Source organism: Phascolarctos cinereus, unplaced genomic scaffold (genome assembly GCF_003287225.1).
Source record: "Phascolarctos cinereus isolate Bilbo 61053 unplaced genomic scaffold, phaCin_HiC Scaffold_2;HRSCAF=192, whole genome shotgun sequence".
NCBI classification, from domain to species: Eukaryota; Metazoa; Chordata; class Mammalia; order Diprotodontia; family Phascolarctidae; genus Phascolarctos; species Phascolarctos cinereus.
This window is the reverse complement of record NW_027555625.1, coordinates 132455230-132469735: the sequence shown is the minus strand read 5'-3', so window position 1 is coordinate 132469735 and position 14506 is coordinate 132455230. Positions and strand designations below refer to the sequence as shown.

General features: G+C 39.3%; 1 protein-coding gene and 1 long non-coding RNA gene across 2 annotated transcripts in view; one reads left to right on the top strand and one right to left on the bottom strand.

Moving 5' to 3' along the window:
• IDO2 (indoleamine 2,3-dioxygenase 2) overlaps nucleotides 1–3839 on the bottom strand; it is a 91675-nt gene extending 87836 nt beyond the window's left edge. Inside the window, exon 1 of the mRNA XM_020979698.2 lies at nucleotides 3613–3839. Coding sequence (XP_020835357.1) covers nucleotides 3613–3747 — 135 coding nt within the window. The 5' untranslated portion in view covers nucleotides 3748–3839. The remainder of the gene's footprint in view (nucleotides 1–3612) is intronic.
• Nucleotides 3840–3908: 69 nt separating this feature from the next.
• Nucleotides 3909–14506, top strand: part of LOC110203205 (uncharacterized) — a 24318-nt gene continuing 13720 nt past the window's right edge. Inside the window, exons 1-2 of the long non-coding RNA XR_002322882.2 lie at nucleotides 3909–4152; nucleotides 4294–4413. This is a non-coding gene — a long non-coding RNA (uncharacterized LOC110203205). The remainder of the gene's footprint in view (nucleotides 4153–4293; nucleotides 4414–14506) is intronic.

The window sequence follows — 14506 nt, the reverse complement described above, 5'->3', positions numbered from 1 at the left end:
ATCCTCATTTTTACAGATGAGGAAATGGAGGCAGAGAATTGTAAAGTGACTTGCCCAAGATCACATAGCTAATCCCATATCTGAAGTGGAATTTGAACTCACTACTTGCTGACCCCAAATCCAGAACACTGCATTCATTGTACCACTCAGCTGGACAGTAGGTACTTCATTGAAGTTTGTTGTATTCAAGTCCATTCAATAATGTACAAAACACCACCTGGTATAAAGAATGCACAATGTGAGGCCCTGGAGAATACGGAGAGTTTGGATAAAACAGCCACCTTGTTCTCCAGGTGAATTCAGTTGAGTTCCTCTAGTACCAAGGAGAGCTAGGAATTAGGACACTGGACATAGGTTTATTGTCCTCAAATGGCAAATAGGAAAACTGAGGCATGATAGCAACAGGAGCCTGCTGAAGGCAACAGGAACCAGGGAGACAATTGTTAATTTACAACGTGAGCATTTACATTTCAGAAATTAACAAATGCTATAAACCAAAGCTTAATTTCTTTTGTTTATTATCGAGACTTAAGAAAGCGATGCAGAAGATGTTAATAATTCGGATTCATTTGTAAACTATGTACCGTGTACATTTTCTTTTCTGGAGTGCTAATTAAAGACGACAGAACCAGCTAGGTGGCACAGTGATTAGAACACTAAGTGAGAAAGATCTGAGTTCAAATTTGACCTCTAACTTTTAGCAGTTATGTGTCCCACGGCAAGTCACAACCTCTGTCTGCCTCAGTTTCCGGATAATAATAGCACCTACCTCCCAGGGTTGTTGTGAGTATAAAATGAGATTAGTACTTATGAAGTGTTTGGCACGGTTCCTGGTACATAGTTAGGTGCTTAATAAATGCTTGTTTCCTTCCTTAAACATTGACCATCATACCTATGTTAATAACCCTTACAAAATTTATATAATGCATAGCACTTACAAAGTTTCCCTCATTTGATCTGTACAACAACTTTTTGAGGTAGATACGGTTAGTATTAATATCCTCATTTTATTGATAAAGTGGAGGTTCAAAGGTTTTTCCCAAGGTTCACAACTGATAAAGTGAAACGAACTCAAATTCAGGTGGTCTGCTTCCAGAATGAATGCTCTTTCCGACAATACTGAATTTACTCTAGAGAATGATCTTTCAAAGGGGAATTTCAGCCAGTGTGAGACCTGGGATGAGGACTTCCTATGGGGTAAGATGCCTCCCACGTGTTCCTCAAATCAGTTAGAACAGGCTCTTTTGGGATAACAGCATCCCTCACTCACTATATTTAAAACTCTGTGTCCCTATTTTAAACAGCTATAGCTAAGTTCTTCCAAGAAAATTATCAACCTGATGTAAAAGGAATCCTGGGTCCCCCAAAACTATGAATAAAGAGAACTTGACTAATCAAGATGGAAAGGGTTGGTCTCTATCCAGTAATAGCCCATGAGTCTTTCCCTCAGGGATCAACCCAAATAAATTAGAAAAGGCTCATTAACAAAAGATTGGTCACCAAGGGATTATTTTATCCTTCAGCCACAGTAAATTGTAAAAATCATCTTATATCAAGGATATAGAGCTAGATAGTGAATAGAGCACTGGACCTAATGTCAGGAAGACTCATCTCCCTGAGTTCAAAACCAGACTTGAATACTTATTAGCTGTATGACGCTGAGCAAATCACTTAACCCTGTCTGCCTCAGTTTCCCTATCTGTAAAATGAGCTGGAGAAGGAAATGGCCAACCACTCCAGTATCTTTGCCAAGAAAACCCCAAATGGGGTCACAAAGGTTCAGACATAACTAAAATTCAGACTGAAAATAGAGCTGAAAGGGACTTCAGAAATCATTTAGTCAAGGGATTCTTAATCTTTTCTGCTTGATGATCCCCTCTGGCAGTCAGTTTAGAGAAGTTTATAAGGCTGTCTCAGAGTCGCGTTTTTAAATGCATCAAATAAAATACACAAAGGAAACCAATTATGCTGAAACACAGTTATCCATTTTTTAAGTCCATAGATCACAGGTAAGATCCCCTGAGGAAAATCCCCTCACTTTGTGGATGAGGAAGCTAAGGTCCGCAGAAGTTAAGTGACTTGCACAAGGCCTACAGTTAGTAAGCATCAAACTCAACATTCAAACCATGGTCCTGTGGTTCTGGGGACCCCAGTTCGTTTTCCAATAGGTTGTATTCCCTCTCTACTAGAGCATGGAGGGGTGAATAATGAGTGTGAGTAGAGGAAGTGGTCAACACATATTCAATCACACTGTTTTTGATGTATGAACCAAGAGTTAAATAATCTGAGCCCCATGTTATAGTACAGATTGATTCACATATTGTCCTCCCTAAACTTTTTGGCATCTCCATTTAGGGGAACAAGCGAAATAATAATTCATTGCCCTTTGATCAACCTAAAAGTACGTTTTGAGTTCTCTGTCTGCTATAGAATTTTCTTCTTAACGATCACATTTTATTTTATTACTTTAGCATCGTTACTAATCTTTTAGACCAGATCTGTTAACCTAGCCTGTATTTCTAGAGCACTGGTTTCTCCCTTAGGCGTTCCAGACCCCTGATAAGGCTGAGCAGTCACTGCAAAGGGTCTATCAATCCATATTCTCAAGAGTGATCTCAATGACTCATTATGGTCCTGGTGGCTGCTACAGCACTAAAAGTGGTAAAAAGTGCTGGCTGATATTGGTAGTAGGGGTCTGCAAGGCACTTTACAGACATTCTCTCAGTTGAGATTAAAAATGTTCTTATTTTTACTCTCTTCATTTTACATTTGAGGGAACTGACCCTCCGGCTTTAGTGATTTGTCCACAGTCTTGTAAGTATCTGAGGTGGAATTAGAACCCCGATCTTTCTAACTTCAGGTGCTGCCATCTAGCAACCATACCATACTTCCTTTAATAAATAAGCAAATGTGCCTTCTGTCACCTGAAAAAAGACTATCTCATACATCTTGCTATTAAAGGTTTTTGAAATCTATGCCAAGAGGATTGAAGAATAAATTTATTTTAGAACATTACTGAACTCATAGTAGCTTTTTGTCATTATTGGATAGTAATAGTACATGTAATAATTTTAAATTTTAAATCAAGAAATTTTAGCATTAAAAAAGAGCCTTCATACTCTAAAAGGATGATGGTCATTATTTTTATTGTCATTAGATGAAGAGGGGAAATAACTCATCTTAGGTCACATGATGAATTATGGTTGAACTGAGATGAGATTTTGGAATTCTTGACCTGATTAGCCAGAGTTCTACTACCTTCTCTTCTCCCTTAATTCTTTGATTCTAACTGCTAACTATTTAAGCAAGACTTTAAAAGTTTACTTAAACCACGCGAAGCATGAGCCCTAGAATCTCGAGTCAAAGTTTTTACCTCTTCCTCTTCTAGCCACCAGCGGACAGTCCTCTGGAGCTAGGCCTAAGAGTCAGGAGATGAGGGTTGAAATCTCATCTTTGACACTGCCTAGCTGAATAACTTGGGACAAGTCACTACAAGTTGCCACACTTTATTCATCTATACAATACTTGTATTCTCTCCCTCCCACAGGGTTATTGGTGAGGAGGGCGCATGCTATTGAACTGCAAATTGTGATTACAAGCAAGCACCCTTACCAGGGGATCTGGAAGGAGAAAGCCATAATCTTCAGAAATGTGAAACCTTTCAAGACTGAATGGAGGGGATTTTTTCAGTTTCATGTTCTGAGCCTCCAAGTCTCCCACCGTGCTGGTCACATCAGATGTATCCATGGAAACCCCACAGTAGAAAACCTTTCGTCTGTACTCCTAAATACCTGGGCCGACGCAGCTGCAAATCAGAACCTTGCTTAGCTAATGCACAGTCATTTCCCCAGAATGTGGGAGAACCTTGCCCTGGGATTAGAATCTGGACTCTCTGGTCCCATTGGTAGAAATCTGAGTAAACAATTCAAGGTTACTTACTGATCACACACACACATGATCACACACACACACACACACACACACACACACACACGCAAACCAAAATAAACAAATAACACCCTTACCCACCCCCGTACCAACAAGCTCCTTACCAATAGAAACACTCTTTTTCCCTGTCATTCACACTAGGCTTTAAAGGATTTGCCTTTACTGTAGTGTACTGAATAAGTCCTGGATTCAGAATCTGTATAGGTGAGTTGGGATTTCTACTTTGCCACTTAATATATCTGTGCTCTTGGTCAAATCCCTTCCCTTCTTTCTGGACCTCACTTGCCTCCCATGTAGAATGAAGGGGCTGGAATAAATTGTCTCTAATATCTCTCTATCTTGTAGGATCATATGACCCTGGAAAAAGTGCTCCATCTTGGCTGAGGGACCGCAGCAAGACGCCTTCATTTTATCCCCTTGGCATACCGTGCCTGATGAAAATCACAGCTTTTATTCCTATAGCAGGTAACTGTCAACAATGTTCTTTCCTCGTAATAGTGAGTCAGGTCATTCTTATATTCTTATCCCCATTTTAGAGATAAGAAAATTGAGTCCCAGAAAGAAGAGACTCATATTCAGTGACATAACTACTGCTAGAAGAAGGACCTGTAGCCAGGTCCCTGGACTCTGAACTAAGCACTTTTTTCATTATACAACATGACCTCAGTGTTACTTAGAGACTCCCCTGGTTGACATCTTTCTAACTGACAAACCTCACTAGAGTTTGTGCTGAGCCAAGTTATACAAGGGGCTGGATTACAGCTATCAAGTATCGCACTTGTGGACTCAGTGGCGTTCTTAGAATAGCAGAACCCAACGAAGTGTATTATCATTCATAGGATCTTTGATATAGAACTGAAAGTAGCCCTGCTCCCTCATTTTACAGGTGAAGAAACTGAGACTCAGAAAAGTAGAAATCATTTGCCCAGTGTCCTGTGTGTGTGAAGCAGCAGAGCCAAGATTAGAACCCAGTCCTCCAATTCCAAATCCAGACCTCTTTCCATTCCACATAAAAGTGCATCTATAAGAAATAGGGAGAGAAGCAGATGAATAAATATTGATGTATGTCCAGAGAAGCTTCCCCCAGATTTCTGTCAAGGAGGGAAAGAAGAGGCACCTCTAAACGTGCCTTTACCACTTCCCCTTATTCCTCTATTCTCCCAAGAAATTGTTCAATCCCAATAGGGAAACACTCCAGTTTAGCCTGGGTGGTTGAGGGGGAGGAGGTGACACCCAGGGACCTCTGGGGCTCTCACCACATTATGATACTGATCAACTAGACCCAGGTTTGATGCATCCAGAAAGGAACATCTGGGCTGAGTGAGAAGCCTCTGGATAGTCTATGGTGCCCTGGTGAGGTGGGAAACATTAATCACCCTCCATTATCTACTACTAAAGACAATGCAGTTGTTAGTGGAATTGTGAACTGATCCAACCATTCTGGAGAGTAATTTGTAACTATGCCCAAAGGGCTATAAAACTGTGCATATCCTTTAATCCAGCAATACCACTATTAGGTCTATAACCCAAAGAGATCATAAAAAATGGAAAAGGACCCATATGTACAAAAATATTTATAACAGCTCTTTTTTATGGTGGCAAAGAATTACCCTCTATAAAAAGGAAAGAAAGTCATGTAAGAGAGGATTTAGGGGAAATAGTGAGTCAGATAATGAGTTCTGCTTTAGGCATGTTGAGTTTCAGATGTCTCCAAAACATATAAGTCAAAATATCTAATATGCAGGTTGTGTTGTGAGACTAGAGTTCAGGGAGAGGCAGGGGATACAGATGCAAATCTGGGAGTCATCTGAGAGGCAATGACAATGAAACCTTTGGGAGCTAATGACATCACTGAGATAGTATACAGAGAGAAGAGGGTCCAGATATGAATGCTGCAGATCAATCAGCTCCATGAGGACTACCAAACAAGGACTTATAGCTGATCTGCTCACTTGAACACCAGGAAAAAAAACAAAAGGAAGAGAAGAGACTTGCTTTGGCCAGCTAGTATTGTTTGAATAAATCCCAGTACTGACTCAGCAGAAAATCAATAACCCATCTCATCGTCAAAGGGATTACAAAATCTCTGTGTATGCTATAAATCAGGAAGCAGGGTCATTCCACTGCAAGTCACCCTCTCTTTCCAGAAGCAAGATTCCCTAAGTCTTTCACATGGGGATTGCACAAGTCAAGCATGTTGCATGTGCTCATCAGCTCTCTCCCCTATACCAATTATGTAAGTAACCATTTATCATCCCCATTTTAGGGATGAGGAAACTGGGTCTTAGAGAGGTTTAATCTTTCAGCTCTAAAGCCAGGGGTCTTTCCACTACCCCATCTTCCGCTTGTCCTTCTTAAGCTCCCGTGGTTGCAAACCCACAGCACAGCACCCTGTGGTGTCATGGTTCCCTAGTCTAATGACCAGGTTCATGGGATCCTGGGTTTCCTGGGTTTCTTCTTTCTCACGCCCTAAGTTCCTCAGGCTCTCCCACCTGACATCACTTAATCTCCTTGTCACTGACTACATATTCCATTACACAAGTGGGCTTTTCCTAAGGCATTTATCTCTAAAGGAAAAGAGGACCTAGGTAACAATAAAAAGACTGAAGTCATCAAGGGGGTATCTAAAATAATGATCTTTATTTTTTATTTTTATATAATTGACTCATTTTATTTCAGATATTGAATCATTAAGTACTAATTACAATTGGTAATTTAAACAGAATTGAATAAATTAGGATTGTTTGCATCCAGTGTGTACTGGGGAGAATTCTTCAAGATCATTGTTTTATTAATATTTGAAAATGAACTTAATTGCATTTTGTTCTGATGGTGCTAATTCAATGCCAGGAAGAAAATTTAGAATAGCTGCAAAGTTGTTGTGAAGTCTGCTCCTGCTGGACCTAATAAGAAAATAGAATCTTTTCTTCACAGTCCCCACCCCTTTCACTCACTCATGTTCATGACTCCTACCAATTTGGGATTGGCCAAGCCAGAATCTATGGATGAAATTTGTTCACTGTGTTTATCATATCAAGCTTAGCTCAATCAGGAAGGTATTGAACCCATGGTTGCCTTTGTTGCTCCAATCATACCTTCCCAACTAACCACTGTCTAGCTAAGCCACTGTCCAGCCCCTCCTAAAATGGGGAGCATCACATGACGCAGATTATGCAATCATAGAGGCATGAAATCAAAGAAACAAATGCCCCATTTTTGTCAGAATCCCCAAATTTCATTTATTCTAAAGAACTTGAATGCTGTAATGGAAGAAGCACCAGACTGTGAGTCAGGCAGGGGTGTACTGGAGCCTGCTCAAATTAGTCACAAGAGCCAGTTGGTTTTTTTTTTCATTTTTTGTATGATCATTTACACCTCAGAAATTGGCAAACTATAAATCAAGGATTGATTTATTATTTGGTTGACTGTCTAGGCTTAAAGTGATAAAGAAAAAATGTTAATAATGTCAATTATCCTTTAAAAGTATGCTTTTTGTTTTTTGAGAACCAACTGAACATTTAACAGCACATTAATGGAAGTGAGAGACATGGGTTTGAGCCATGAAACTGCCTTGCTGGGCTACCTTGATCAAACCTCTTTCCCTTCCTTACCCTCAGTTTCTGCATCTATAAATTAAAGGTGTGTGATTTGATCTCTGAGGTCTCTGTCAATCTGAAAAATCTCTCTGGTTCTGTGACCTGAGTTCGAGTCCTACCCCAGCAACTCACTGTGCAATATTGGATAAATGACTTGCCAATGTTTCCTTAGAATAAGAGTGTTGGACTAAATCAAGAGTCTACAAACCATGACCCAATCTGGCCCCTGACCAACTAAGAATGTTGGGTTTTGGTTTTGCCTTTTTTTTTTTTTAATCCCTTGTCTGGGAGGCAATGAGTGCACAAAAAAAAAAAAGGCAGTGGTAGGCCATATTTGGCCCATGGGTGGTAGTTTGCCAATCTCTGGATTAAGTGATCTCTGAAATTCCATCTACATCTGCCAGTCTATGAATCAATGAGAAATAGAACTACTCTGCTGCCTATTAATCTAATCCTATAGCTCTTTTTAGGATCCAATCCAATGTAATCTAATTTAATCTCATCCAATCTAATTTATTATATAACAAACATTTATTAAGCATTGTTATCCTTCCAGTCGAGATAACTTGTGAGAGAAACATTTTAACTAGACTTGTAGCACTATGACATAGAAACATTTTTAAGGGGATGAGACAAACTCATCGTGTTATTCCATGACCTACTTGAGGTCATAGGATCATAGACACTGACATTTTTAGAGCGGGAAAGGATTTTTTAGTTACTCCAGTTCAAAGCCTTTATTTTAGGGAAGTGAGGAGCCTGAGACAGAGAAAGGGGAAGTGACTTGCATAAGGTCAGAGATAATATCACAGAATGTTAGCCTTAGAAGAGGCTACAGAGCTCATCTAGTACAGGCTCTACCCAAGCAGGAGTCTGCCCTATGATATTCTGATAAATAGCCATTCATTTATCTTCCATTTGAAGGATTCCAGGAAGTGACTACATTCCAAGACAGCCCATTACACTACTGAACAACTCTATTAGGGAGGTCTTTTTTCCCCCTACACAATAGATTTAATTATATCACACAACTCCCTCACTCCCAATAAACTACACTAGTTTCCTATTACCAATGGGATCAAATATAAGCTCTTCTTTTGGGCTTTTAAAGCTGGCTCCCTCCTTTCTAGTCCCCTTAAGCTTGGCCCCTCCCACTCCCTAGATTCTATGATCTACTGGTTTACTAGCCGTCCCTCCCACACTAAGCTCCATCTCCCATTTCCACACTTTTGAATTGGCTGCACCCATGCCCAGAATGCTATCCTTGCTTATTTCTGCCTCTTAGATATCCTGGAGTCCTTCAAGTCTCAGCTCAAATCTCATTTCTGCAGGAAGCCTTTCTCTGTCTCCTAGTTACTAGTTCCTTCTGCTCTAAAATTACCTCCCATCTACTCTGTATATATCTTATATGTATCTTGTTATTTACATGTTGTCCCCCCCTACCCCCGCTGGAATGTAACCTCCCTGAAGGCAAAAACTATTTTTTTTTCTTTTGTTGTATTTTCACTGCTCTGTGCAATGCCTGGTACATAATATGCTCTTAAATGGTTCTCACATGATAGTCTCCAATACCATCATCATCTTGATTGCCCATCCCAGGACCCTTTTCAGGTTACCCATGCCCTTCAAATGTTCTTCCTTTTACCACCAACAAACCCCCAGGACTTTGCTCATTGGTGCCCCCTATTTCTAGATGATACTACATCTTCTGTCTTTGAACCAAGTCCTAAAACACAGACTGGTCTTTGGGGCTAGCATAGGCATCATCTTAGCCATATTTCCAGGAAATAACAAAGTATGCTTCTTTTAGATATATTAAAGGGGTATTCCACAAATCACCATAAAGTGCCAAAAAACAGGTTTAATAACATATATCAAGAGAAGGTTACAAAGGTCTTTATAATCAATTCCTTTCTTCTCCATTCCTATAAAGGGAATTAAGCCCATGTCCTTCTTAGGTGCCACAGGTTTGAAGTCAGGAATACTCATCTTGGTGAGTTCAAATCTGGCCTCAGACATGTACTAACTCTGTGACTCTGGGTAAGTAACTTAACCCTGTTTGCTTCAATTTCTTCATCTGTGAAATGAACTGGAGAAGGAAATGGCAAACCACTCCAGTATTTTTGCCAAGAAAACCCCAAAATGGGATCACAAGGGGTCGAACATGACTGAACCAACAATAACCTTCTTAATTTCGCCTTCATTGTAGTTGATAGACTTTCAGTCTTATCCATAGAGAAACACATGCTATCTGAACTTATATGTCAGCTCTTACTCTCTCACCAATGAACCATATAGGAAAAGAAAAACCACAAAAACATAAAAACCTGTTTTAATCTAGTGCTTAACTTAACTCTTTTCATATCACAGATATTTAATAAATGTTTGTTGAATTGAATCCAACTCTTCTAGTTTTTTTTAAACAGAAATGAGTATTGTATTTTGTCAAAATAATTGTCTGCAGAAAGTTTATTTGTGGGGGGCGGAGTCAAGATGGTGGAGTGAAAGAAGGGACTTGCTTGAGCTCTCCCCCAAACCCCTCCAAATACTCATAAAAATGGCTCTAAACAAATTCTGAAGCAGCAGAACCCACAAAAAGACAGAGTGAAACAAATTTCCAGCCCAAGACAACCTGGATGATTGATCAGAAAGGTGTATTGTGCCAGGCTGGGAGCGCAGCAAACCTGGAGCAGGCCTCAGAGGACTGAATCACGGGCAGCTGTGGAGGTTTCCAGACTCCTCAATCCACAAATGCCAAAGACAACTTAGAAGGTCAGTGGGAAAAGTCTGTTTCTGTCGGTGCTCAGAGAGGAAGGAGGGGTTTCAGATCCATTCCCCAAGAGCATGGCCCTGGGGGGGGGGGCAGCTGCTTCCCGAGCTTCCAGCCCACAGACTGAGGGGGAATCCAGTAGCTGATCAGAGAGGGATTGCAGGGATCTCTTGGCCAGTGCTGAGGCAGGAATCTCTTGCTTTGCCCGTGTGTGGATCTGGGTCACAGTTCTGTGCTGCAGTGCTGGGGTGAGGAGGAGAGCTGGCATGGTGGAGCTTGTAGTGGCTGTGGAGAGAAACTCCTCCTCACAGTTCCAGGACAGAAAGGAGTACTTGTGGTCACAGGCCAGGAAAGGAGTAAACACCTTGCCCCTTATCATACCACCTTGGAAGAACTGAAAATTTACAGGTCCCTACAAGTATCTCTGAAAACAGCTATACAAACCCCTGAAGCTTGGGACAGTACACTCTCCACATTGGAAGCAGACTCTCACCTTAACGAAGAGTTTGAAACTCAAATAATTGGCCGTGATCATGAGCAAGCAGCGCAAAAAGAGTAAGACTATATTATCTTACTTTGGTGAAAAAGAAGATCAAAATATACAACCAGAAGAAGACAACAAAGTCAAAGCTCCTACATCCAAAGCCTCCAAGAAAAATATGAATCAGTCCCAGGCCTTGGAAGAGCTCAAAAGGGATTTTGAGAAGCAAGTAAGGGAAGTAGAGGAAAAACTGGGAAGAGAAATGAGTGATGCAAGAAAATCATGAAAAAAAGTCAACAGCTTGCTAAAGGAGACCCAAAAAATACTGAAGAAAATAACACCTTAAAAAACAGCCTAACCCAAATGGCAAAAGAGGTCCAAAAAGCCAATGAGGAGAAAAATGCCCTAAAAAGAAAAATTGGCCAAATGGAAAAGGAAGTCCAAAAGATTACTGAAGAAAATACTTCCTTAAAAATTAGAATAGAGCAATTGGAAGCTAGTGACTTTATGAGAAATCAAGACACTGTAAAACAAATCCAAAAGAATGAAAAATTAGAAAACAATGTGAAATATCTCATTGGAAAAACAACTGACCTGGAAAATAGATCCAGGAGAGAGAATTTAAAAATTATTGGACTATCTGAAAGCCATGATCACAAAAAGAGCCTAGACATCATCTTTCAAAAAATTATCTCTGAGAACTGCCCTGATATATTAGAACCAGAGGGCAAAATAGAAATTGAAAGAATCCACAGATCTCCTCCTGAAAGAGATCCCCAAAGGAAAACTCCTAGGAATATTGTAGCCAAATTCCAGAGTTCCCAGGTCAAGGAGAAAATTACAAGCTGCCAGAAGGAAACAGTTCAAGTACTGTGGAAACACAATCAGGATAACACAAGATTTAGCAGCTTCTACATTAAAGGACCGCAGGGCATGGAATATAATATTCTGGAGGGCAAAGGAGATAGGATTACAACCAAGAATCACCTACCCAGCAAAACTGAGTATAATCCTTCAGGGGAAAAAAATGGTCATTCAGTGAAATAGAGGACTCTCAAAATACTGATGAAAAGACCAGAGCTAAATAGAAAATTTGACTTTCAAATACAGGACTCCAGTGGAACATGAAGAGGTAAACAGGAAAGAGAAATCATAAGAGACTTATTAAGATTGAACTGTTTACATTCCTGCATGGAAAGATGATATTTGTAACTCATGAGAACTTTGTCAGTATTAGGGTAGTTGAAGGAAAAAAATTATATGTATGTATATATAGATAGATAGAGGGCACAGGGTGAGTTGAAGATTAAGGGGTCATATCTGGAGAATAAAATTAAGGGATGAGAGAGGATGATACTAGGAGAAGAAAGGGAGAGGTAGAATGGGGTAAATTATCTCACAAAAAAAAACAGAAAAGAAAAGTCTCTCACAGTGGAGGGGAAACAGGGGAAGGTGAGAGGGAATGAGGGAATCTTATTCTCATAGGATTTGGCTTAAGGAGAGAATAACATACACATTCAATTGGGTATGGAAATCTGTCTTACCCTACAGGAAAGGAGAAGGGGACAAGAGAGCAGGGGGATGATAGAGGGCAGATTGGGAAAGAGGGTAATCAGAAGCAAATACTTTTGAGGAAGGACAGGGTCAAAAGAAAGAATAGAATAAATGGGAGGGCAGGATAGGATTAAGGGAAATAGAGTTAGTTTTTCACAACATGTCTACTATGGAAGTGTTTTGCATAACTGCACATGTACAACCTATATTGAGTTGCTTGCCTTTTCAGTGAGGGTGGGTGGGGAGGGAGGAAGGGAGAAAATTTGGAACTCAAAGTTTTAAAACCACATGTTTTAAAAAAATATTTTCATATGCAACTGGGAAATAAGAAATACAGGAAATGGGGTACAGAAGTCTATCCTGCTCTACAGGAAAATAGAAGGGGAAGGGGATAAGAGAAGGGGGAGGAGAGATAGAAGAGAAGGCAGGCTAGGGGAAGGGGTATTCAGAATGCATGCCATGTTGGGGTGGGGGAGGGGTGAGAAATTTGGAACTCAAAAACTTGTGGAAGTGAATGTTGAAAACTAAAAATAAATAAATCTATATTTTAAAACAATTAAAATCAAAATAATTTTCTGCATCTATTTAGACAATCTCATGATTTTTGCTATTTATATCATCAGTTGTTTTTTTTTTAATACTATTGCTAACATCAATCAGTCTTCCATTCCTGTTATAAATCCAGCCTGGTCACAGTGTATAATCTTTGTTCCTGTATAGTATATAAACTTATGTTCCTATAACCTACTTGCCAATATTTTATTTAAAATTTTTTAATTTAAATTTTAAATATAAAATTCATTTAAATTTTTATATCAGTATACATTAGAGATATGGGTCTATAATTTTCTTTTTGATTCTGCCTAACTTAGTTATCAAGATCATATTTGTATCATAGAAAATAATTAGTAGGACCTTTTCTTTTCCTATTTTGCAAATTTTGTTTGAATGTTCTACAAAGGTCTAATAGAATTTGCTTGTGAAACTATATAGTTCTACATTGTCACATTTTTTTTCTTTTAGGAGTATATTTATTTAGGAGTACATTTATCAGATTTTAAAATTCTTTTCTGGAATTGGGTTGTTTAAATTCTCTATTTCTTCTATCAATGTATTTTTTATATTTGCAAATAATTATTCCTTTCATTAAATTGTCAGTTTTCAGTCATATAGTTAGGGGAATTAGTTTCCAAACCTTTATTTCTTCATTATTTATTGTAAATTATCCATTTTTGCTTTTGATAGTGATAACTTGGTTTTCTGCTTTCTTATTTTTATCAAATTAGCTAATGGTTTATCTATTTATTGTGCTTTTAATTAAAAAAAAGGTCCTGGTTTTGTTAGCTTAACGCATTTTTTGCCTCTAATTTTTATTCATCCTATTTTTATTTTCAGAATTTATCTTTCGCTGTTTATTTATTTATTTTACAGTTGTTGGTTTTTTAGATTTTTTTAGTTGCTGGGATTTTTTAGCTGCATTTCTGATTTGTAGATCTGTTCCTTCTCTCTTTTATTAATGATTGATGAGTTCATAAGTACCTCAAAGAATGTTGGGATGCCACCGGAAATGATTGAGTAAAATGTGTGGATTCTGTTTCTTGAAAGAATTCAAATTCACTTACAAAGTCTCCCTCCATCTTAAAGAAAGGCATTTATTGGGGTGACACACCCAAGCAAACCTGCTCCCCGTGAGGCAGAGACCTAATAAGCTCTACTTTACATGAGAGGCAGAGCATAGGCAATAGGCCCTGCTTCCCATAGGAGGCAAAGGCCATCCATCAAGCTTAAAGGTTTGGCTTAAATACAGTTTTATGGAATAGGGGGAGGGAGACAAGAGAATAGGAGGAGGGGATATAAAGGATATCTAGTAATCAGAAGGTGCCTTTATCAGACAGATAAGCAAAGGAAACAGGAAAGGGGAGGGGATGAGTTGTTTTGGAAATGTCAGGTAAGGTGATGCTTTGTGAAAGCACACAGGTAAGTCCACGGTGGGGGGGCTTTAATGAATAGTCTTCTTTGATCACTTTTCTGGCTGGTCACATCCTGCATCCTGCTTGCTTTATCTGCCTCAAGCACTCCTGTCTGCCTCACCTCATCAATGAATGTGCTTAGGGTTATGAATTTCTCCTTGGGGACTGCTTTGGCTACATTCCAGAA